Consider the following 24,967-nt stretch of genomic DNA (forward strand, 5'->3'; position numbering starts at 1 on the left):
GACAGGCCAAGCGTGCTATGCTAAGGACGCTTGACGTGTAGCCTCGTTTACTCCTCTGATCACCCCCGCTGCAAAGAAAAGGAAAAGAGGCCCAAAGAGGTTACGTAACTTCCTAGAGTCACACTGTCACGGTGGAGCCAAAAGTCAGGCTTTCCTGACGCTCAAGCCCTATGCTGGCTTCCCCTGACCACAGGCAAGTCCCCGAACTGTCCGGAACTCAGTTTTCCTGCCCATCGGTGAGGGGTTGGGCTGCTGGATACGCAGCCCTTACAGGTACCCCCTGTCCCCGTTGGTGACGAGCAGCAGAGGGAGCAGACACCCTCCACCACACACGCCCCCACCACCACCTCCGTGAGACATCCCATGTGTCCCTAGAGAAGGCCTGAGCCAGGCTGGTGGGCGGGGAGGGCACATCTGCACCGTCAGGGAGGGAAAGTCCACTAGTCGCCAAGGGGGCTGGCGCTGACGTCACCAGCGGGGGCAGGAAGCACAGGGTACCCGTGTGCTGATGTTATCTTGGGCTGAGCGGGCCGAGGACCTTTGCACAGCACTTTTCGGTTCAGCTCTGTGGCTCCGTCGTGAAATTCTGCTCCGTTTTACAAATGAAAACACGGAGAAAGCTCCGTGACCGGCCCAAACACGAGCGCCGGGGCCAGAACCCAGGCCTCCTGCTCCTCAGAGGCATCTCTCCAGCAAAGCACGGACAGAAGCTCTTTCAACAGGGACCCCACCTGGGTCTGGGTGCCAGCGTGGGCCCTGCCAGTCACCAGCTGCCTACCCAGCTCTCCTGTGGGTAAAAATGCTGACCTACCCCCTTCCCCGAGCTTAGAGAGAAATGGAGTAAAGCGTCTGGCAGGTCTAGCCCCGAGTCCCCAGCACACAGTAGACAATGAAAGATAATCAACGTGTAGACTGTCACAGACCGTTGGGACGGCGCATGCCTGGAATCTTCTACTCGTGGCCTGACCATCTCCTATGGGGCCCCAGACAAATGTACTTAACTTCTGGAGGCCCCAATTTTCCCTTTTAGAAAAAGGACACGGGGGGCGCCTGGGTGGCTCAGTCGTTAAGTGTCTGCCTTTGGCTCAGGGCATGATCCCAGCGTTCTGGGATCGAGCCCCACATCAGGCTCCTCCGCTGGGAGCCTGCTTCTTCCTCTCCCACTCCCCCTGCTTGTGTTCTCTCTCTCACTGGCTGTCTCTCTCTGTCAAATAAATAAATGAAATCTTTAAAAAAAGAAAAAGGACATGGGTCACACGAGCCTGGAGGGATGCCAGCCATGTGCGGCTAAGGAGGAGGGGCCCGTGAGCTAGACTTCACGGAACCATACGGCTCGGTTCCTCCACTGCCACCACAGTCCCGACTGCAAGCGTCTGAAGGGCGGAGACCCTATGTCTCGAACCTCCAGCGGCGTGCCATCTAACCTCTCACAGACACGCGAGGTTCGCGTCCATGCACAAGACGCAGACGCGCCCACAGCGCCTGGGCCACGCACCGGAGCCCACCTCCTCTGGCCACCCCCGCCGACCTCACCTGAGCAGTTTGGCTTTGCTCTGAAGTGAATTGAGAACCTCAATTTTCTTGTTCATGGCGGCAATTTCCTGCTCCAGGTTCTCCCGGGTGACATCGACTTGCTGGCACAGATGAGCAAAGGTCCCAGACAGCTCCCTGGGCGGGGGAGAGAGTCAGGATCGACTGGGCCGCGAGGCTGTTCTGCAGAACACCGTCGCTGGCTAAATCCCACCGAGCGCAGGGCAGTCCGTGTGTCAGCCGTTGGCAGCTCTGCCCTGCGCCACCCCAGTGTGGCGGAATCCTCCCCGCCCCCCGCCGAGACCGTGGACGTCACAGCCACCCCCCACTCAGCATCACCACGGGGAGAGAGCCAGGAGCACCCTGGCTGGGGCACGACAGGCCACGATTCAGATGCCAGCTCTGCTGCTAATCACCCAGTGGCAGGGGAAAGGGACGACTCTTCCAGTCTCAGTTTCCCCATTTGGAAAGAAAAGATGCCAAAAAAAACGTCTACTTCAAAGGTTCACAGAGAAAATGAAAAATTAGGTGCCAAGTGCCTAGCAAGGGGCCTGCCACGCAGCAATGTAAGGCAGGCAGGCCAGCACCCCCATCCAGCAGCCAGGCCAGCCAGCCAGCCCCGGCTGCCCAAAGCTATGCCAGGAAGACAGACCTATGGCTTAGCATTTTAAAGCCCTGCGTATAAACCAAGCCCTTCAGGGCAACCTTTAATAAAAGCTACAAATAACGTCCCTTGTCTTCCCATAACCTCCTTCCTTAAGGGAACAGAGGCCTACTTGGTCCCAGTCCAGGACATAAGGTGTCCCTGGAAAGACCCCTCTCCCCGTCCCTGGTCTCAAAGCCGACACTGCACAACTGAAGGCCACCGGCAGACGGTGCTCAGGACCCAGTGGTTTCCAGGCCAGGGCCAAAGGGAAGCTAGAGGAAGTCCTGAACCACAGGAGCCGGCAGTGGCCCCTCGGCGCGGGCGGGCCACTCACTGCTGGACTTGGTGGCTGCAGTTGGAGCCGGTATAGCTGATGATGAGCTGCAGCTTCTCGCTGGCGTACTCTACAAACTGGCGCTTGAAGGCCCTCTCCTTGGCCTTGGTGGTCCAGGTCAGACGCTCGTAGACATACAGGAGGCCATAGAGCCCAAAAGACAGGGCGATGAGCCGCCAGCCCACAGCCTTCCACACCTGCAGAGGCACAGTGATGAGCCGCAGCAGACTCTCTGCCATCCCACTGCCCACCCTCTCGGCTGTCACCGCCCGGACTTGCCCAAGGGTCCCAGTTCAGAAACAAGGGTCACTTAGTGTTGGCCATGTGACGTAACTCGTGCAAAGAAGGTTGGGGGGGGGGGGACAGGGCGTAGGGAAGGTGGTGTTAGACCAGAAGCATAGACCCAGACACTCAGAATTCTTCAAGATGACATGGGCATGCTCTAACGTGACAGTCCCCTCCAGTGGCACTGACAAGTAGAATTCTGCATTTCGTTCCTCGGTGGGTGGCTTCCGTGGGTCTGTTGTAATACTGTGGTTCAAGGCGGTGTGGTTATGGTCAAAGAGCACTGGTCATGGAGCCAGAAATCAAGGCTTCAGTGCTGCCTGCCTGCCTGCCACTTGGGCAAGTTTCTTTACACTCATTCTTCCCAATAGAGGCATAATGGCCTCCAATCAACTCACAGGGTTGTTCGGGAGAAAAAAGGGGTATTTCAGAGGGTCACATGACCATCAAGTATCAGCATCTGAGCTAGTGACCCTCTGCCAGGTCATCGTCTATGAATAAAGCAGCACAGCACACACCAACTGCAGAGAGGGATGGCAAGGGGCCTCAATCTGTGCCCCCCCAGCCCTCCACGCCGAGTACGACTCTGAGTACGACTCCTGGCAGTTTTGTTACCGTCACATGTGTGACGCCCGTATAGCTCAGAAGACCATGGCCGAGAAAGCAAGGCTGCATTGTTAGGAAAACTCAACATATTACCTATTCTGGCTGCAGCTTGTCTTGGGTCAGGATGTGGGGAGCACCCCAGCTATCAAGAAGGCAGCCTGTGATCTCAGGCCTTGGGGTGGAAAGGAAGGGCAAAAAAACCAGGAGATAGACAGACAAGGGTTCAAGGCTCGGCCTGGGCTCTTTTGTCTTAAACCCTTGCAGGTTTTGCTCTTGGCTTCCTCACCTATGAGAAGCTCCTGGCCACACCCACCTATCTAGAACCCAGCTTTGTCCATTTCTCAGGTCTCTTCCCTGCCCATCATATAGCATGGGCTCCATCGGGGACAAACATGGCCTTGAGATCAGAGTTCTGATCCTAACTCTGTCTTTGGCAAGCCAATGAGACGTTCCTCCTCTCTAAGACAGGACTGGCGTTGTCTAAACCTCGTTGTTAGTGGAATGAGACTTAAAGAAGTCAAGGAAAACACACTGAAGCTTAGGCTCAGGCTGTGCACAGTTCCCCATGAGACCACTGTGAACAGTCGCTGGTGGCCATGAAACCACCGCCGTGCCCACTGTGACGCACAGGGCCAACACAGGGACCCCCATCAGGACTGTGCCCCTCAGCCCCCGCCCGCCTGCCCCCAGCCTTCCCGGGCAGGGCTTGTCACTGACCACGCCTCCAACAACGAGAATGCCCATGGAGGTCCTGGACGTCAGGGAGGCTAGGCCGGTGACCATGGAAACCATGAGCTCTTCCTGGGTGAGGGAGCCCTGCGGCAGTGGGGGCATGCTGGGGTTGGCTGGCGTCAGAGGGACAGGGCGCTGCACCTGAAGAGAAACAACCAAGAGGGTAAGAAGGGTGTTGCAAGTGTCTCATTCAACAGAACGCTCGGTGAGCCTCAGGGCCTGGAGGCTGGGAACAGCGACGCAGCGTGGCTCTGCGGTTTCCAAAAGGAAAAAAAACCAAGTAAGCTTTGCATGCAGCCAGGAAGAATTTAGCCTTCGTAACAGACATGCCACCCCAAGGGCAGCCCTGGGGGACCCCACAAAATGTGAGCACTGGCCTTCCCGCCAAGTGTGGGATGGGCACCGGGAACAGTACACACGATAATTCAAGTGGTATGGACAGGAATGGTTTAAAATCTGAATTGGGAAATGGTGCCACATGGGCACACTTAAATCTTCTATATTTAATAGTCACACACTTATTTTAACATATATTAGAGAAAGGGGTGCCTGGGTGGCTCAGTCGTTAAGCATCTGCCTTCGGCTCAGGGCATGATCCCGGAGTCCTGGGATCAAGCCCCCCCATCAGGCTCCTCCGCTGGGAGCCTGCTTCTTCCTCTCCCACTCCCCCTGCCTGTGTTCCCTCTCTTGCTGGCTGTCTCTATCTCTGTCAAATGAATAAATAAAATCTAAAAAAAAAAAACACAAAAAAACATATATTAGAGAAAAAACTTCAGCTCACATTTTCAATTTCACAACCATCGGTGCTTAGGCTAAGACCTGACTGATCTGCGGTAAAACCTGGAACCGCAGCGCGCTGTGGGGCAGCAGAGGCGCCACGGCCGTTACCACAGGAAAGCCCTGTCCGAACCAGCCCTGTGTCTGCAGGCAGGTGCAGACGGGCCTCCAGTGAGGCCCGAGGGGGAGGGACGCTGCTTGCCTGGTCATTGTAGCCCATCAAGGCCCGGCGGCTGTTCTTAGGGCCCAAGAACCTATTCACCAGCATGGTCCACCCGAGAGAAAAATGGAACTCGATGTCCTCCTGGAAGTCAGCACACAGCTTGTCACAGTTCAGGTCATAGCTGAGGGAGAAGCACTGCCGAGGGACCAGCATGTCTATCTGACTCCGCACGGACGCAGGAAGGAGGGGTTTCAAACCATCTGTAGGGAGCAGAAATGAGAAGGCCCATCAGCTCGGCCCAGTGCCACACCAGTGCCCAGCCTTGGAACGGAGGCCACTCCGGCCACCGCCGAGGCTGCTGACGGTTCCTGGCAGGAGCGGGCCCATAGGGCTGCAAGTGCCTCCCTCAGACAGACAGGACAGCGCTCCCCAGGGCTCTGTGCACCGAGGCCCTAGACCTACTGACCTTTATGCCCCGTGTGACTCTCAGGACAGCCCAGGCCCTCAGCCTGGGACGGTCCCATGGGGTCACCCAAGACGGCTCCTGGAGCGTGTGTGCAATGAAAACACAACAGCCCCCAAGAACCTGAGGGTCTGGAACTAACTCAGCATCAAAGGGGACAGACGAGGAAAGGCCGTTATTTCTGCGGACGGGCCTCCAAAGCGGACCTCCGGGCAGCGCAAAGCCGTCCGCAGCACTGACCTATCATGTCCTGCTGCATGGTCTGCAGGGAGCTGGTGATGGCGGTGGAGCAGCGGTCGGACATGTTCCGGCCCAGTCCCTCCTCTATGTGGCGGTGCAGCTCCTGCAAGCAGAAGGGAGAGGTGAAGAGCAGCAGAGGCAGCACGACCGTCGGGAGCCTTCCGGGGAGGGAAAAACCTGAGGCTGGTCAGCCCGTACCCGCAGGTGACTGCGGAATGCTGAGTGAAGCCTGGGTCCTGTCCCCCACGCTGAGGGGCCTGGACACAGACAAGCAGGGGCTGAATCACTGTCCTGCGGGGCTACGAGTCCACCGTAGCCAAAAGGGACGGAGGTGAGTGCAGAACACCTGCCGCTTGACGACTCACGTTCTTGTAGACCTTGAGAACCACTGGGGAAGGGTGGAAATCCATCTGGTATTCGTCCACCAGCACGGAGAGGCGCCTGATCTCTTCCGCCATCGCGGTGGACACCTGCGGGACAACGAGGCACACCATGAGGCACGGAGGGCGAGCACAGCTCCATCCTGCAGCGTCTCTCACAGACCGCACAAGCTCCCCTGCGAGCCAGCAGGCTCCTCAGCTCACTTAAGCAGGAAAGCTTCTGAAGGAGAAGCGATGTTACAGGCGGGCGAGCAAACGCTCATCGGAGATGCGGAGGGGAGGCCAGGAGGACGGGGACTGGCCCAGGGTCACAGAGCAGACCAGGGAGCCCCAGGGGGGTGGGAGGGTGGGTACTGTGCACTTAAGTCAGGGCCACAACTTCCTCTGGACGGCTGAGAAACCCCCAGGATGAGGACGTGCACTCTTTCACCTTCCCAGCACTCTGGATGCCACTTGGGGTCCAGATCTCCCCGGAGTGCTTCCTCCCCGCTCCTTACCTGCCTCTCGACCTCCTCCGTGATCTGCTTAATCCGAAGCTTGTAGTCCTGCGCCAGGAGCTCCAGCTGCTTGTCAATAAACCTCAGCCGCTCCTGTCGCTCTTCCCGCATTTCCAGGCAGTAAACCCTGAAAGAGCGCACGCTGGTTTCAAGAGTGGGTCCCCGCACAGGCCAGCGGAGAAGCAAGGGGATGCCGGGAAGCCTGCGTGTGCTCCAGCAGCGGCCCCGCAGTCTCACGCGCACGCCCGGAGACATGCTTTCCCCCCTCCCAGATGCCAGCCACGTGCTCTTAGGTCCGCCACCTCGGAAGAGGCGCTGTCAGGGGGCTTAGGACAAGTTCTGCCCATTCGCAGACGAAATAGAAGCTCAGCCTCACTAGTCACCGGGGCGACGCTATTAAACAGGTTCTATTCTAGGCAGGCCAAGGCCTGACAAAAATCAGCAAGTCTCAAGTGCTGCCGAGGCCGGGGAGAGCCGAGTCCCAGCAACACGCTTCCGGTGGGACTGGGGGCGCGTTCAGATGCTTCAGAGAGCGGCAAAGGAAAACAGGGCAAACTGAAAACGCACACACACCCGAGACGGAACAGCGCCACCTCCCAGATTCTCCCAACTGTGCACAAGGGGACACGCGAACCGGTGTCCCCTGCAGCAGGGTTTGCACCAGGAAAATAACGCACCCTAAAAATCAGCCCACAGGAGGGGCGCCTGGCTCAGTTGGGGGGGCGTCCCATGCCTGATCTCAGGGTTGTGCGTTCGAGCCCCACGCTGGGGACAGAGATCACTTAAATAAATAGTCACTTAAAAAAATCCACGGGAAGGGGAGCTATATCCCCAAGGGAAAACTCTATGGCAGTTTATAGTCACAAACTCCAACCCGAAGTTATCGACAGGGTAGGGGGCAAAACCAGTGCTGAGCAGAAAGACAGACAAGGTGCACTGACACGGACAGTCCCGCTACCACGCGTCCGTATTTAAGGCACAGACAAAGTAACATTACAGATTCTTCAGGATCTATGCGAAGGTACTTTTTAAATGGATGACAGCTACACACCAAAGTCATGGGTGTGGTTGCATCTGAGGAACGGGTAGGATGACAGCGGGTCAGGGACTGAAGAATCAAAGGGTACTTAATGGGGTTTTTTGTTTTATTTCAACTTTAAGATAACGTAAAGCAAATGCCGAAGGAAGCAAGATGTTTTTATATTATTCTCTGTATTTTCCTACGTGTAAATTTCTACAAAAAAAACGTCGTTTTTAAAAAACGTGTCCTGGGCAGGATGCCTGGGTGGCTCAGTCGGTTGAGCGTCTGACTCTAGATTTCAGCTCAGGTCATGGTCTCTGGGTCCTGAGATTGAGCCCCAAGTTAGGCTCTGCCCTCTGCCGGAAGTCTGCCCCTCCCCACCCAAACAAATAAATATTAAAAAAAAGAAGAAGAAGAAGAAAAATACCCTGGGGGGGTGCTTGGCAGGCTCAGTTGGTGGAACATGCAACTCTTATTCTCGGGGTTATGAGTTCAAGCCCCACATTGGGTGTAGAGATTACTTAAAATAAAATAAAATCTTAAAAAAAAGTTAAAAATGTCCTGCTTCAAGCTCTGAGAAACGCTGCAGTGCTCAGTGTGGTACTAGGCCGAGGCCTCCAACATGGGCTTGTGGGGCCGCATTTCAGGGGACCACCATACAGACCACAGAGGACAACCAGATACCCAACGGCCGTCCTCACCAGGCTACTCCACGTGGATCTAACTGGGCCTCGTGGCAGCCCAGAGACTCAGTTCTGCCACCACGTCTGTGGGGGCAGGTGGAGGTGATCATTTCCCAGCACTGCCCTCTGCGGGCACGCGGTCTTGGGTTCTTACCGCTGCTCCTGTGCCGCAATGTGCAGGGAATCCATGATGAGACGAACGGCTTCTGCAATCTGCTTGGCGCGGACTGTGTGCTGCTCAAATTTGGTCTTCACTGCAGACTGGGAGATGCACTCCTAGAACAGACAAGAGGTGCTGAGCGAGGCAGAGGCCACTAGGGTCCACCAGCCACGGGCCAGGCTCTGGCATTCACTGCCAGGGACATGGCTGGTGGGTGTTAGAAAGGCACAGAACAACCACATACTGGAATCAAAGGGCTCACCTCAAATCTCCTTTCAAAATTCTGAAACTCAAACATCCTCACTTGAAAGCCTTCTGCAAGAGCGCCCCCTAGGAGAATTGCACCACGTGAGTTGGGAAATAACTGCGCAGCAGAGGAAAACGGTGAAATCCCCCAAAGCCAATCTGACCAGGCACTGGGCTTAAAACACCGGCAGAGAAGCGAAGAGCTTCTCACTCATGGCTCTTCTTAGCATCTCATTCTTAGAACTATCTTCTACCAGCTGACTTAGCATAAACCAACTGTCTCAAACATCAGGGAAAAGGAAGAAGTTTGTTCCATCGTCACCTCCTTCAGGCATGCCCTGGGCCTTCTGGATCCTGGCATTGAGCACCTCCTTGGCAGACACGAAGAAGATGCGGTCTCCAGCCTGGCCTCGATCCACCACGTCCAGCTCATCCACCAGGAAGCTGGTACAACGTTCCATGTGCTGCCGCCGCACCTGAAGCCCAAGCAGATAGGTGTGACCGGTGGGGTGCCGGTGGGCCCCTCCTGATGGAGCCCACAGCCCCAACTGCCTCTCTTCTCAAGAACAGGTCATATAATAAAGTCACATGGTTCAGTATCCCAAAGGTGCAAACACGCACACACACACACACGAACTCATCTCCCACCATCCCTGTTCTCCAGCCACCGATCTCCCCAAAACCAACACAATGGGGGTTTCTTGGGGTATAGGTTGCCACAGCTGTTTTATGCACATACAAGCAGAAATGCTTAAACATGTGGAACGCCTGGGTGGCTCAGTCGGTTAAGCATCCAACTCTGGATTTCAGCTCAGGTCATGATCTCAGGGTCCTGAGATCAAGCCCTGCGTCAGGCTCCGCATTCAGCATGGAGTCTGCTTGGGATTCTCCCTCTCCCTCTGCCCTTCCCCCGACTCGTGCACTAAAAATTTTTTTTTTTTAATTTTAATTAAAAAAAAAAAAGCTTAAACATGCCCCAAACTGCCTCTCATTAGAACCAGCACAGTGTTTCACTTTGGTGCCCCAAAAGGAAAGGAATGAGGGAGCCAAAATACAAATCGTTTATAAAATGAGTGACCGGAAAATCTCGTCTAGCTCTGAAATCTTAGGGTTCTACTGCCAGGTGCTTTCCTCAATGTTAGATTTCTTCCTTTCAACAACTCTGTTACATCCACCTCACAGGCGAGGGGCCTCCCGGTCACACCGCCCGGCGTCAGCCTGCCGGCTTCGTGCCTCGCCATCCCATGTTACCAATCCACTACTCCTTTCTCTTTCCTTTCCTTTCATGCAGAACAAGCAAAGAATTAGGAATCGTGAGTGAGGGTCAATTCCTCTCCGGTCCTCCTTTAAGCTTCTTTCCTGGATGGCTTCCGAAAGCTGAGCCTGCTCTAAAATGATTAATTCTTTATGAACTGAAGCAAGCACTGGCCTCAAACAAGGGCGCAGCTGATGCTGTGGGGACGCTCTTCAGACCTGAACGGTGGCCTCTGCAGAGTAGAGGGAGCGGGGGAACAGAACGGGGGACCTGGAAAGAGTGCTCTCAGAGCCCTCAGAGGAATACTTTGGAAACCTCTGGTGATGAATCCTTTTTTTTTTTTTTTTTTAAGATTTTATTTATTTATTCGACAGAGAGAGAGACAGCCAGCTAGAGAGGGAACACAAGCAGGGGGAGTGGGAGAGGAAGAAGCAGGCTCCTAGCGGAAGAGCCTGATGTGGGGCTCGATCCCAGGACCCTGGGATCACTCCCTGAGCTGACGGCAGACACTTAACGACTGAGCCACCCAGGGACCCCATCCGGTGATGAATTCTGTCACAGAGGCCTGATGTGGCCCAGGACCCCACGAAGAGGCCCTGGGTAGACACACAGGGTGGCACTCCCCAAACTGATGAATAAAGAGCCACCCACCTCTTCCATGTACTCAGGCTCTGAAGCAGACGCATCCCAGCGGTTGTTCAGGATGAAGATGTTCGGGCGGGACAGGCGCTCACTCACCTTGTGGAAGAACTGTTTCTCCTGATGGGGGAAAGACCTCAGTATAAGAGCGGCTGTGTCGGCAAGGCCCTGTCAGCGCACAACCCCCTCCCGCTCAGCTGGGTTCGAGGGGCACAGGAAGAGGGGGAAGAGGGGCTACCGTCTGCATCAGCGTGGACTCTGAGTTGGCCACCAGCACAAACACATCAGCGTCCAGGCAAAACTTGTCAATCCAGCTGTCCAGCTCTGTGGTGACGTCAATGCCAGGGCTAGAGGTGACAGGGGCAAGGGGCAAACTACATCAGGCACACAGGCACACAGAGTAGGGGCCCTACTCTTCATGCTTTGACCGGAGGCAGCCAGGCAAAGGAGGAAGAAGTTCTAGATCTGAGGGAAAGGGGGCCTGGCCTTTATCAGAGGGAGGTTTACTTTTCATTTCATACTCTTCTTGATTGAGATTGTGTGTTTTGTTCCATCCTTGTGCCACTTTTATAAAAATAACGATCTGTAATTTCACTTTGGAGATAACAACTAAGGTAAAATTTTATGCGCGAGTCCCATAACCACTAAAGTGCCGCACATACTTCCGAAGATAGTTATAACCTGTCCCCAAAGTGTTCCTTCAAGAAACATAAAACACCACATGGATCCCACCACCACCAGCTCCCACCCCTAATACATGCACCAACATTGGGTCGAGGCTGAGACACTCCTTAACTTTTGGGCATCCCCCCATCCCTCTTTACAGACCATCACTGGGACCTCTCCAGGCCACTGACACCAATGGATATAGTAACCAGCCCCTGGGAAATCCAGGAGACAGGAGGGTTTGGCTGAGCCAGTCTGAAAGGTGGTCTACTTAAGCAGAGCAATGACAGGCCCCAGGGGACCCTGGCCCGGATGATGTAGAACCAGAAACTGGGGGACTGCCCAGTTTGGACCTCCGAGGGAGGCTCTTCCCCTCTCACCTGTCCATCAGCACGAGGTCATCCTTCAGAAGCGGACACTTGGAGTTGGGCCACATCACACTCACCAGGCTGCCAGCATGCAGCTGCTCGTCCTGGTGAAGGGCATGGGCCAGCTGGTTCACAGTCTGACGGGGGAGGAGGGAAAGAAAGAAAGGCCAGGGCTGAGGAAGAGTTGCCAGGCAGCAGGCGGCCCGTGCTGCTTGGCACGCACAGCGTGGCGGCCCAATGCTGTGGCCTGCCCTGCTACCCCCTCTTCTTTCATTTCACACAGAAAAGCCAAGAGCACGGAGCTGCCAGTAAGAAACCACTATTCTTCACTCCCCTTTAAGCTGCTTCCTTGGATGCTGTCCTAAAGCTGCGGTTATTCTGCACCGATGAGTTCTTTATGAACCAAAAGCAGCGTCTGGCCCCAAACAGGAACACAAATGGTTCTCAGAAAAACAAACACAGACAAGCCGCTAGCTGTTGATTCAGAATCACCCAGCCAGTGCGGGAAACGAGGCACAGGCGCGCTTCACGGCAGAGAGAGGCCGGCTGGCCTGCTTGGCATTCCACAAGGAACTGGAGCCTCCTGCCTCCTGACTCTCCCCGAAGCTGTGGCATCTCCTCAACGGCTCAGCGCCAACAGGGCTTCCCATCTCCCTCCGCGGGGGCACTGCCCTCTCCCTTGAGGTGCTGACAGCCCGCTCACAAGGGATGCCCTGGTTGGTCTAAGCTCTAAAGCCGCGAGCACACGCAGGGCCACCGGCCGAGCCTGCCGGCTCCAGCTGGTGCGGTCCCCGCCAAAGCACCCTCACCTTGACGCTCCGCTTCTCCTCCGAGCCCTCTGTGAGGAGGAAGGCCTCGTGACCATCCGTGCCCTCGACCCGCAGGAAGCAGTTGGTGGTGTGGCCGATCCCAGAGGGCAGGACTTTGTCCCAGAGCATGGCATTGATCACCGTGCTCTTCCCGTTGCTCGTCCTGTGCGGGGAGACCGGCCCTCAGCGAAGCTCCCCACACCTGCACTTCAGCTCCCACAGTGAGGCTGCCGGCCCAGAAGCCCAGTCTCATTCTCCTCGGGGGCACCGGTACCCCGACAGGCAGAGTGGACGCTCCGTGTTCGTGAGGACGGATGGACAAACGCCTCTGGCCTGTGCCCATGATGTGCTCCCGGTTCATCACAGCAAGCCTACCCGCGAGCAGACACTTAAGGGTCCTTGAGCCCACCCGCCGCTGACTGGCAGCCCCTCAGCATCACCAAGGAGACTACCTGTCTACCTCCGAGGGATAACCCCCTCTGCTTCTACTGGAAACCAGGGGCTCACCCCCGGGACAGTCTTCCTCAATCTAAGTGACCTCAGCTGAATGACCCCAATGTCCCTGGCTTTCCACAAAAGGCCCCTTTGCTGCTCTTCTCCCATCACGCTCCTCCTCACCCGTGAAGCCCCACCTTCAGTCCCCTGATAACTGTCACCACTGGGGAGATGACTGGAGCGCTCTTGCCCAGCACACCCCTCTTCTAGATTCCAGTGAGGTGAGGGCCAGATCTCTGAGATTAGGATGAAGAAATGACAGCCCCCAGGAATAGAGGGCCACACCTGAGGCTGGGGCCATCCCGATCCTCATAACTAGCACGGTGACCTTTAACAGAGGTTCTTAAGTTCATGTGACTGATTTACTAACACTCCGTGTAGATCCATAAACCCTTACATTCCTTTCTAGAAGAACAGAAAGCCCTGACACGTCACAGAACAGGAATTAGACCTCTTGCACAACCCTTGAACAATGAAAGCTATAAACAGGCACCACTGTATCTACCGAGAATCAGGAAATGCTAGAGGCCCCTGTACCTTCTCACTGATGAACCACCCCTAGCCCTTTAAAATCCTCTTGGCTAGGGGCACCTGGCTGGCTCAGTCCGTGAAGCACAGACTCTTGGTTCCAGCTCAAGACATGAAGATTGAGCCCCGGGTCAGGCTCTGCACTGGGCGTGGAGCCTGCTTAAGATTCCCTCTCGTTGGGGCGCCTGGGTGGCACAGCGGTTAAGCGTCTGCCTTCGGCTCAGGGCGTGATCCCGGCGTTATGGGATCGAGCCCCACATCAGGCTCCTCCGCTATGAGCCTGCTTCTTCCTCTCCCACTCCCCCTGCTTGTGTTCCCTCTCTCGCTGGCTGTCTCTCTCTGTCAAATAAATAAAATTTAAAAAAAAAAAAAAAAAAAAGATTCCCTCTCGCTCTCATCCCCTCCCCCTCACGGGTCATTAGGAGCAGGACTCCGCCTTGACTGCTGTGTGTATAGCATCGACCTGTCCAGGTGCCTTTTCCCTGTATTAGATTTTAACGTTTTTAAAGGTACTGTGATAAAATGAAGAACGTATTTGTTTTTTACTCCCAGTTCCTGGCACTGAGCTCCTAAAATCCTTGGAATTTCCTAAGTGATGGGAAGGAATGTCTTTTGTCATTCACAGGAGCCCCTTTTGAGCACACCTGTCTATGCTGATGAGGGGATGCAGGGTGGGGTCCTTAGATAGTCTCAAAATGGGCTGGTCACCAGAAAGACCAAATGATGAGAGGACTGGAACTTTCAGCCCCACCCACCTACTTCAGGGAAAATGGGCTGTGGATTCAACTCCGTGAAAAGTCTTGAACAAGGAGGTCTGATGAGTGTCAGGGCTGATGAGGGCATCCACACGCCTGGAGGGTGGTGCTTCTGGACCTCACCCTATGTACCTCTTCACCGGGTTGTTCTGTATCCTTCAGAGCAAACCAGTAAACGTAAGTCGATGTGTCCCCAGCTCTGTGAGCTGCTCTAACAAATTAATCAAGCTTGAGGAGGAGTCACGGGAAGGTCCGTTCTACCACCAGTGGGGCAGAAGCCCAGGTTTCCCAACAGCATCTGAAAGGAGGCCAGTCTTGTGGGACCGGGCTCTTAACCTACAGGAACTGATGCTCCCTCTGGGTAGACCATGTCAGAGCTGAGTTCCACCTGCACGATACCCAGGGTCTGCTGAGAGCTGCAGCACTGCTCAGGGGTGCGGGAAACACTCCAGACCTCTAGTACCTACTAGACCTCAAAGCGTAACAAGGACATCTGATGGCTAAACCTGTAAGACTCTTGGAAGAAAACAGAAGAAAATCCTCATGACATTGGATTTGGCAAATTCTTGGATATGACACCAAAAGTATAGGCACAAAAGTAAAAATCAGTAAATGGGACATCAAAATGAAACATTTCTGCGCAGCAAAGGACACAGTCAACAGAGTATAAAGGCAACCCACGGAATGGGAGAAAATATTTACAAATCACACACCTGGTAAGGTTCATATCCGGAAATATATACAGAACTCCTACAACTCAACACAAAACCCACAAGCAACCCAATCTAAAATGGGCAAAGGACTTGAACAGACATTTCTCCAAAGAAGATACACAAATGGCCAATAAGCACAAGAAAAGATCTCAGTATCACTAATTAATAGGGAAATGCAAACCAAGCCCCAGTGAGATCCCACCTTACACCTATCAGGATGCCTATTATCAAAGAAAGAGAAAACAAGTGTTAAGAGGATATGGAGAAACTAGAACCCCTGTGCACTCCCGGTAGAGATGTGAAATGGGGCAGTCGCTACGGACAATATGGTGGTTCCTCAAAAAGTTACAAATAGAATTACCATATGGTCTAGGCAATCTGCTTCTGTGCATATACTCAGAAGAACTGGAAGTAAGGACTCGAACAGAGATTTGTACACCCACGTTCATGTACCATGATTCACAATAGCCAAAAAGTAAAAGCAACCCAAGTGTCCATTATGGATGAATGGATAACCAAGACACGGTCTATACACCCAATGGAGTATCACTCAGCCCTAAAAAGCAAGGACATCCTGAGGCATGCCACGATGAGCCTTGAGGACGTGATGCGCAGGGAACGAGGCAGTCACAAAAGGACAAATACTGTATGAGTCCACTTACTCGAGGTCCCCAGAAGAGTCAAATTCATAGACAGAAAGCAGAATGGTGGCTGCCAGGGGCCGGGACGGGGGTGGGGGGTTGGGGAGGAGAACAAGGAGTTAGCGTTTAACGGGGACAGAGTTCAGTTTTGCAAGACGAAGACGTTCTAGAGATGGGTGGTGGTGATGGTCGCGTGACAACGTGAACGTACTAAGCGCTGCAGGACCGTATACACTTAACCGTGATTACGATCGTGAACTTTCTGTGATGTGTATTTTACCACAGTTAAGAACTGAAAGAGGAGGAGGAGAGCCATACGCTCTGAGGCATGCCGGCTGCTTCCCACCCCAGACGGGGAGACCGCATGAGTGCCCCCCTCCCTCCTGTTCAGGAAGAACACGTGAGGGCTTCACAGACTCACCGGCCAAAGAAAGCTACTTTCATGTGCCGCCGGGCCAGCACCTCGCTGATGCCCCTCACTTTGGACAGGTAGCCTTTGACGTCCAGAACCTGCTCTTCTGTCGTAACCGGGTCCAGCTCCGCGTTCCTGTGAGTGTCTGGAGGCAGAGATTGAAAACGAGTCACCGCACGGTCAGGGCAGCTCCACGGTCAAACGCCTGTGGGGGACAGAGTCCACCACCGTGGCTCCCTGCCACCGCCTGCCCAAGGCCGGATCCTGCCGTGGGACTGCGGCCCAGCAGTTCAGAACAAGGCTGGGAAGCAAGGCTTCCTGGGTTCCAGTGCAAGGCAAGTGCTGCTGCTCCCCTCTTCCCAGCTTTGTGACCTCAGGCAAACGAACCTTCCAGAGTGTCAGTCTCCTGATCTTAAAGAGAACAGCAGTGCCTACCTCCTACGACTGTGGCAAGGATTAAATGAACAAAATTCAGGGGCGCCTGGGTGGCTCAGTCGGTTAAGCGTCTGCCTTCAGCTTGGGTTGTGATCCCTGAGTCCTGGGACTGAGCCCCATGCAGGGCTCCCTGCTCAGTGGGGTGCCTGCATTTGCCGCTCCCTCTGCCCCCCCTTGCTCATTCTTGCACTCTTTCTAATAAATAAAATTTTTAAAAAAATGAACGAACTAACAGAAAGCAAACACTCGAATGTTTATGGCCATCACTTCTGTGTTTCACTTAACACACACGGTTTTCACTACCTACCAGTCATGGTTCTGATCCGCCTTCCAAACACGATCTCACTCAGTCCTTGTCCTTTCCCTGCCACACACTCAGTAAATGGCAGAACCAGGAATGGGACCCCGCGGACCTTCACAAGGCCCTTCCTGATCCTCCCTGCTCCACCCGGGCCTCTTGCCAGCCCCATCTCACACGGCACCTCACCACGTCCCCACCCGCACCACGCTGCTTCCCCACGACTCTGGGCTTTGCTCAGTGCACCCCAACCCCTCCCCGCACGCATGTGCTGCCTTGGAGTGCTCTGGCTCCTTCCCACTTAGCCTTGAGTGCATGGACTGCACAGCCCCCAGAAGCCTTCCCCGCCTCCCCCAACCAGAGTCAGGTCCCCTGTTTGTGCTTCCAAAGCACCCTGAACTTCTCCGACCTTAGCGCTCACCTCACCATGGTGTAACTGCCGAGCTCACCCGCATCACCTCCCGCGTGAGAGCTGAACTGTCGGGTCCCAGCACTCGGCAGGTGCACAGTGTTTGCTAAGCCAACAGGTACTGGGATCACCTCGCTGCTTTCCTCCAGTGGCCTTGACAGGCAGATGGACAACAAATGATGGGAGCAACGGAGCAAGATGCTGCCCCATCCCACCTGGTACTTGCGCCAGGAAGGCCGGCCCAAGTACAGGGATGTCTGGCCCCTCGGCACACGCTCGCTGCCAATGGACTGAATGTTTATGCCCCCACCGTGGGATGGGTCACGATGCATGCAGCCCTCATGACTGGGACTGGCATCGGTATCAGAGACCCAAACAGCTAGCTAACTCCTTCTGCCACTCTGTTACCAGGGATGTGCCAGAGAAAAGACCAGTCCAGGAAGCCCGCCCTCACAGAACACCGAATCTGCTGGTGCCCGAACTTTGGACTTTCCAGCCTCCAGAACTGTGACAACCAGTTTCTGTTGCTTGTAGGCTACCTAGTGTCTGATATTTCTGTCATGGCAGCCCAGGCAGACTAAGACACTTGTGAACCACTGGGCTGACGACATGATGCCATGCAAGGAAGCGGCCAAACCAACAAGCCCTCCCAGGTCCACTGGTCACCCCAGCCTCAGACCTATCACCATTCCTCCCTCATAAGGGCACATGGGCGTGGCCTCTGGAATGCACCTGGAAGGAAGCTGGGCTCTCAAGCACGTGACCATATTTAAAAGAAACAGCCAGAGGTGCCTGCCTGGCTCAGTCATGATCCCAGAGTCCTGGGATCGAGTCCCACATTGGGCTCCCTGCTCAGTGGGGAGCCTGCTTCTCCCTGTGCCCCTTCCCCCCCATGCTCTCTCTCCCCGCTCCTCTCGCCCTATCTCAAATGGATAAAATTTTTATTAAAAAAATAAATAAAATAGGGGCGCCTGGGTAGCGCAGTCGTTAAAGCGTCTGCCTTCGGCTCAGGGCGTGATCCCGGCGTACCGGGATCGAGTCCCACATTGGGCTCCTCCGCTGTGAGCCTGCTTCTTCCTCTCCCACTCCCCCTGCTGTGTTCCCTCTCTCGCTGGCTGTCTCTCTGTCACATAAATAAATAAATAAATAAATAAAATCTTTTTAAAAAATAAATAAATAAATAAAATAAAAAATAAAAGAAACTGCCAGTGGACTGACAAGTCTTTAGAGTCCAGTCCCAAGGCAGCCACCATACACTCCCCAAGCCAGGGCAGTCCCAAACACATCTCAGGAGCACTCCAGCTCTTTCCCCTCCAGCCCACCAACAGTCTCACAACAAAAGGAATCAAACCACCCATTCCTAAAGCCAGCACATAAACACCTTCATTAAGTACGTGTCCCTCCACAGCACCACCTAAGGAAGTGGCTCAGAGCATCACCAATGGTCAGCCTGGGCTCTGGGAGGAGTGGCTGGTCCACCCCATCTCTGCACGCACAGTGCCAGGTGCACCCGAGCTACTGCCAAATAAACGGGTAACGATGGAATAATTTCAACTGCCAATCTTGTAACTTTAGAATTCAGATTTTTAAATCAACAAATATGTAGGGAATGCCTTCTTCTGCATCAAGCACCTCACTCGGGTAGGGCACAGAAAGTCCACTCTCAGTCTTTGTTTGCTCAGGCTACTCCAATGAAATACCAAAGACTGGCTGGCCCGTTCAACCAGAAATGTACTGCTCCCAGTTCCGGCGGCTGCAAGTCTCATAGCAGGGTGCTAGCCCAGTCGGGTGAGGGCCCTCTCCCATCAGACTTCTCACTTATCCTCTTGTGGCAAGGGGGCTAGGGAGCTCTGTGGGGTCTCTTTTATAAGGGCGCTAATCTCATTCATGAACACTACCTCATCACGACCTCATTACCTCCCAAAGGCCCCACCTCCTAACCCCATCACATTTGGTCTTAGGATTCCAACATGTGAATTTGGCAGGGTGATACAAACATTCAGACCACAGTACTGGAAATATTCCCTTTCTATAAAAGGAGCCTTAAGAAGCAGCCTGTCACGTAAACCAACCAACCAGAAGCCAGGCCTCTCTAGTGGAAAGCAGAAGGTGAAGTGTGTCCCTGGGGCACTTCCACTGAACATCGAGAGTTTTGCAGACCAGAATTTAAAAAAAAGCCCTGGTCTTGCCTGACCACCTCTTTCACAAACAAGGAAACCAAGGCAGGGAAGACTCAGCTACTGGGTCTTTGCTGACAATCCCAGACATGGGAGCCAATGTGTGCCTTCTAGAGGGGGGGGCTGAGAAAGCCAGAGGCTGGGGTTGGCAACTGACTGAGTGGGGCCCTGGGAACCCTTCCTCCTCTGCTGATCGGGCAGGGACCAGAGGCGAGGCTCAAATTAGTAACTAGTGGGAAAGGTGCCAGTGACGCAAGTTTCCTATCCATAATCCCGTTGACTATAAATATCAGAGAAAGAACACCCTGGTCAGGGACAACCCATACCCACACAGGGCCTGGTATAAATGGCGGCCAGAACCAGGCCAAAGAAAACACCTGGGCTTCGGATTTAGAGACACCTGGAACAGCCCTGCTGTGTCACTTAAAGGTACTGAGCAATTCTCAAAACCTCAGTCTGGTTGTCTTCTACACGGGGGTAAGATTCACTGACCCCTCATGATTCAATGACACAGAATACGCAGAATTCCTAAATGATAGGTCCCTTGTTTTCCTGGCCCCATCTCCTTGGAGCCCAATTCCACATTGATTCCAAGAGCAGAAGACTGCTGAAGGTGACAACCTATCTGGGCATGAGCTCCCCAACAGCCAGGCTCTACCTCCCCACCCCCAAATCCTCCCACCTAAATACGGAAGCTGACAGAGGAGTGGGCCCAGCTCAGCAGGCCCTGTCTCACCTTCAAGGAAAGTGGCACTCTCCTGGATGTAGGCCCCCAGCTGCTCAAAAATGCCATTGATCTTCTTCTTGGCAGTGACAAAGTGCTTGAGTGGGGAAGCATTCACCTCAGCCATGTGTCTCTTGTCCTTCTTGACTGTGACAATGGAGTTGCACCGAGAGAAAAGCAGGGACATCGCGCTGCAAGAGAAGACAAGGTGAGTAACCTGGGAATGCTCGGACGTTCTGCTAGCTCAGACGTTCTGCTAGGGCCATGACAGGGCACAGTCGGGGGTCTGGGGCTAGCTCTGGGGGCCATCAAGAGCACGGGCCCTCCAGGACTAGATCAGACACTGCAAGAGAAGACCAGTGTCCTCAAGAGGACGAAGGGAGGGCTGAGGACATGTGGCAGTTTCCCTGTGACATGGTGTGGGCACTGAGTTGGAGCCAAGGCCCTGAGTTGAAGCCTTGGGCTGGCTGATCCTCACTTATTGACCGATGACAGGCCCTGCCCACCCCACCTCAGAGAGTCAGGCAGGGATCGTGAAAGGACATATGAGAAGCCCTCCTCTCAGCCTTAGGCAGAAAAGTGTGACGGAAATCTCACTTCTTTCCTACACATCACCCACCTGAGAAAAAGCACTGAATACTGAAAGCAGTGAAAGCGAAGTGATGCTCAAGGTCCATGACCCACCCACCCCCCCACCCCCGGCCACGCTGCTGTCCAGGTCACAATGCCGTAATTCCTAACAGGTTTTTTTGTTTTTATTTTTGGTGGTGGTCAGGAGTGGAAAAGGGTGATGCTCAAGTGACAGAGGTTTACTTTTATCTACTTAGAAACACTTATTGGTCTCTTTCATTATAAATGTGTGCACTGTAAAAAATGTGGAAACCGAAGGAAAAATCCATAACCCCACCATTCTGTGATAAGCACTATGAACACCTGTTTCTCAGCGGTCTGTTTTTGGGTAGGCAGCTCTCTTGCCCTCCATCATACACACATTTTTATAGCCTGTATTTTTCAAGTCGTAATAATATGTTAGGGACTGTGAAGCTTAACTCCAAAGTCCTAGATCTTTGGTCAAAGCCCAGAGAGGCAGACAGACCAGAGAAGGCGGCACCCGGATGTGGCTGGGAATCTCTGGTCCCACAAGCACACTGCTCCCGAGTTCCCACCATGCACGGAGCTACTTCCCCTGCACAGCCCTCGGATCCTGGATGTCAAAGGAAAAAGGCCCCTCCAAGGATAAGGGGGAGTGTGCCCAGCTGCGTGTGCCTGGTGCTACGGCTCCGACACCCTGCAGATTCTTGTGGGCCACTCCCTCCCCAGCCGCCCTCATCACAGCACCGCCAGCTCTTCGCCCGAGCTGGCATGCAGCGCTCACCGCCTCTGGGAAATGAGGAGGCTCATGAGTGAACACACACAAGAAACTTCCCAACGGTGCCAAAGGGTACTGAACATGTCCCTGAGCAGCAGAAAGAACACCTAGACAAAGTGCAAAACAACTGAAAATTGGCTCTTAGGATCTAATCATCCCAAAGAGTGGGCAGACAGACACACAGGGAAGTATCGACCCACATGTCTCACTTAAACCTACAAATTACTCTGTTACTGATTTCTAGGGAGACAAGAGACACAAGTAACTGTATGTCCATTTCTACCTCCCTCCTCAGTAAACCACAACTGTGAGATTTTCTTAGCACAGAGGTCGCGTGTCAAGGACTGCTGAGGCAAAAGAACTGAGAAGGGAAACTGGGAAGAAAACACCACTGGCTCCTCCAAAGCACCAAATCAGGATTCACGTGGCCCAGCAGGTAAGGCTCTCAGAGAAACAGGGAATGAGTGCAAAAAGAGGAAAGCATCAAAAGGAGAAGAGAAGGGGTCTGAGATGGGGCATGATACAGCTGGTAGATGAGATTCTGGAATCAGAGCTGGGTTCAAATCATACTCTTTCTGGGCCGCACAAACTTGGGCAGGTTACTTAACCTCAGAGCCTTGAATTCTTCATGTGTATGACAAGTGTGATGCCACGCAGACTGAGAAGACTCAAGAGGACACAGTACAAACTTAAAGGTAGTTTTATGTGTTATAAAGCAGCAAGATCAAATGACTCTCCCCTCAAACACCTCCAGGGAAGGGAAGAGACAGCTCCACCAACACACCCAGGGCTCCCCGCCACTGCCATGGGCAATCCAGGGAACAGGTCTGTTCAGGGCTGAGGATCAGCAATGCCCAGCCCCAGAAGTGACTTGCTTGCAGGCAGAAAGTTCCTTGAGATCAGGGGGGGTCTAGAAGCATGTGCTTTTGAGTTCTGGTTCATTGCTGACAAGCCCAAAGGATATGAAACCAAAAGTGTTAGTGTTCAGTAAGTGTAAGATTCAAAGGCACGTTAGTCAAAGCTTAGTGGTTCAAGGTTATAAGAATCTGCTCGGAGTTGCACCAGTCCAGGAACTGACCCGCTCTCACCATTCCCCGGCCTGCAGCGGCATACCCCAAACCTTTCCCATGGATCCTACGTTCAACCCATCCGAACCATCTGATTGCTCCAGCTTGGTGAACTCCCAAGCTGAGGTTCCGTGTTTGTGTTGCTGCTTCACCCATCTGGCACATTCCTACTGTCCTTCTAGACCCAACTCTAGCGTGACCCCCTCTGTCAAGCCTTCCTTGGCATCTCCAAAGAGGACATGCAACCTGACCAGACTTTTGTTTTTTTAACCACACTGACTCCTCGTCAACGAGCTTCCAGAAAGACAGTCTGATAGAGTCATGACCTATTTCCATTTCTGCTTTCCTCCTCCATGACTGTGAGAAACTGGATGAGTTAGTAAATGCCCCTTAATGGGAGTGCCTTCTTACCCTTCCATCCCTGGAATACCCAAATCTACTTTTTTCTTAAAAAGCAGCTTCTGGCAAATCATCTGTTTCTAGTGTTTGGAGCTCAGGGAACCAAGACAGTTGAACAAACCTTTCAGATTCCAGGATCTGATCCTTCAAAGAGCAAAGCCGGACATACATATGTGCACCAATGGACCAAAGTTGCATAATACACACACACAAGCCAAGACAGGGCCCCTACTACCTTGGGGCTTTGCCTGATGGATTCCTACCCTTACAGGGTGGTAGGAAGCAGCTGGGTTCCTGTTCCTCCCCTGGGAAGCCCTGATAGTCCCTACTTCACTGCAGGGCTTACCGCAAGCATGTGGGGCCAGTCCCCCAGGCACAGCTGGGTTAGAGTAGCTCTACTATCGGCTGTACATTACATGGCATGCTTCAAGCTGTTGTGACAGCCACAAAGTGCTCTTCAAGTCAGGGTTTCGGATAGTTTACAGAAGCATTTCCCAAAGTGCGGTCCACAGAAATATAGTACACCTAACGCTCCAGATAAACAGGGTTCCATAGTAGAAAAAATTTATAAAACACTATATACCATGGTCTGCCTCCATCAGAGCACATGACCAAAGCAAAGACTTTGGAAAGGAAGGCCTGTTACAAAGACACTAGCTTAACCGTATTTAATGCAGCATTTCACAAATTATCTAAAGAAACTCTTCTTCTATGTAACAGTTTTTAAAATCCTGAGGAACATACTTTGGGGAAAGCCTCATTCATCCTGGCACTCTCCCTCTCCCACCCCAAGACAGTGCTAGGGGCACAGTATTAACAGGTATTAGCCTGAGACCAGAACCAAACCCTGTTCTAAACTGAAAAAATGCTTGGCCTCTAACTAGGCTATTAGTTGAGGAGTATTAGGCATCTTGCATGTGGGAACAGCAGTAACAAAATTCACTGCATGGTGTGTTTGGATCCCAAGCACAGTCCCTGAATCCACACCACCTCCTTACCCAGTTTTATGCACAGCAACTCCTAGCAGGGAAAATAAAATAGGTCCACGGATCGTCTGCTGGCACAACTGGAACAGAGGAGAAGCTGAGAAATTGAAACAAAAGAGTATACAGGGTAAAGGGAGCAGAGGAGACTCTCAGAAGAGCTGTGATAAGGAGCCAGTCTCTGCTGAGCAGAGAGGGGGAGGGAGGAGCCAGCATAGCAGAGAACAAGGGAGACAGATAGAGACTAATTCTTCAGGGAGCCCAAAGATTCCAGCCACTTTCTAAACTTTCAATCTGTAAACAGGCTCTCTCTGCCACCAGTGAAATCCTCCATGGAAGTAGAAAGGACATACAGTTGTTTTTTTTTTTTTTTTCAACACAGATTGGAAAACTCCAGCTCTGTGCAAAGACGACCCCATCCAAGACACGTGCCACTGGATGGCCAGCACAGCACACGCCTTGCCATTTAACCCAGATCCAGGGTGCCAGATGTCACAACCACCACTTACTTTTTGGATGGTGAGAGACCTTCACAGGCTGGGCATCATGGGCATGGCTGGAGTCAAAAAGATGAAAAGAATCTGAGTTCTCCTCTGTCCTGTCTCTCAGATTGAGGTTGGCTACTGTGTCGACTCCACCAATTCCGACTTATTGGAAAGGAAAAGGAACATGTCAACAAGCAGCAAATTAAAAAAAAAAAAAAGGTGCACAAAACATGTTTAATCCATTTTAAAGCCAAACAAACTCATCCCTGAGGGAAGCTTAGTCATTGCCTGCACTAGGATGGTATGTGAGGGAAGTGCCCTGGAGAAAAACACAATACACAGGTGGGGACAATCCTGGGTATGCACAAACATGTGGTCAGCCACATGCTGGTGAGACACAGGAGCCTGCTAAAGGCACGTCCAGAGAAGTGAGAGGACAGGAGGTAGGAGACCAAAGACTGGGCTTGAGGACTGTGGAACTCAGGATTAGAGATGGGATAGTGGGGTTGAGGAATAAGTAGAACTTATTGAAAGGCTATGTAGATGCTGTAAAATAGCTCACTTAATTTTCAATTCT

General features: G+C 53.2%; 1 protein-coding gene across 3 annotated transcripts in view; it reads right to left on the reverse strand.

The window, feature by feature from the left end:
• The window catches only part of MFN2 (mitofusin 2), a 28,088-nt gene that overhangs the window by 2,118 nt on the left and 1,003 nt on the right, over positions 1-24,967 (reverse strand). The window contains exons 1-18 of one of the 3 annotated variants that reach the window (XM_045777928.2): positions 24,415-24,552; positions 23,921-23,988; positions 20,100-20,278; positions 16,054-16,189; positions 12,501-12,663; positions 11,704-11,828; positions 10,896-11,004; positions 10,670-10,777; positions 9,086-9,239; positions 8,780-8,847; positions 8,512-8,633; positions 6,654-6,780; positions 6,142-6,246; positions 5,777-5,879; positions 5,113-5,333; positions 4,119-4,274; positions 2,511-2,707; positions 1,534-1,668 (exon numbers count right to left, since the gene is read on the reverse strand). In XM_045777928.2, the coding sequence (XP_045633884.1) occupies positions 1,534-1,668; positions 2,511-2,707; positions 4,119-4,274; positions 5,113-5,333; positions 5,777-5,879; positions 6,142-6,246; positions 6,654-6,780; positions 8,512-8,633; positions 8,780-8,847; positions 9,086-9,239; positions 10,670-10,777; positions 10,896-11,004; positions 11,704-11,828; positions 12,501-12,663; positions 16,054-16,189; positions 20,100-20,274 (2,204 nt within the window). In that variant the 5' untranslated portion in view covers positions 20,275-20,278; positions 23,921-23,988; positions 24,415-24,552. Of the gene's footprint in view, positions 1-1,533; positions 1,669-2,510; positions 2,708-4,118; positions 4,275-5,112; positions 5,334-5,776; positions 5,880-6,141; positions 6,247-6,653; positions 6,781-8,511; positions 8,634-8,779; positions 8,848-9,085; positions 9,240-10,669; positions 10,778-10,895; positions 11,005-11,703; positions 11,829-12,500; positions 12,664-16,053; positions 16,190-20,099; positions 20,279-23,920; positions 24,006-24,414; positions 24,553-24,967 lie in introns of those variants that run through there. The other 2 variants (XM_087858595.1, XM_045777924.2) reach the window with 2 other exon arrangements.

The sequence above is a fragment of the Ursus americanus genome, chromosome 33 (assembly GCF_024610735.1).
Source record: "Ursus americanus isolate L20-20 chromosome 33, mUrsAme1.1.p, whole genome shotgun sequence".
Taxonomy (NCBI): Eukaryota; Metazoa; Chordata; class Mammalia; order Carnivora; family Ursidae; genus Ursus; species Ursus americanus.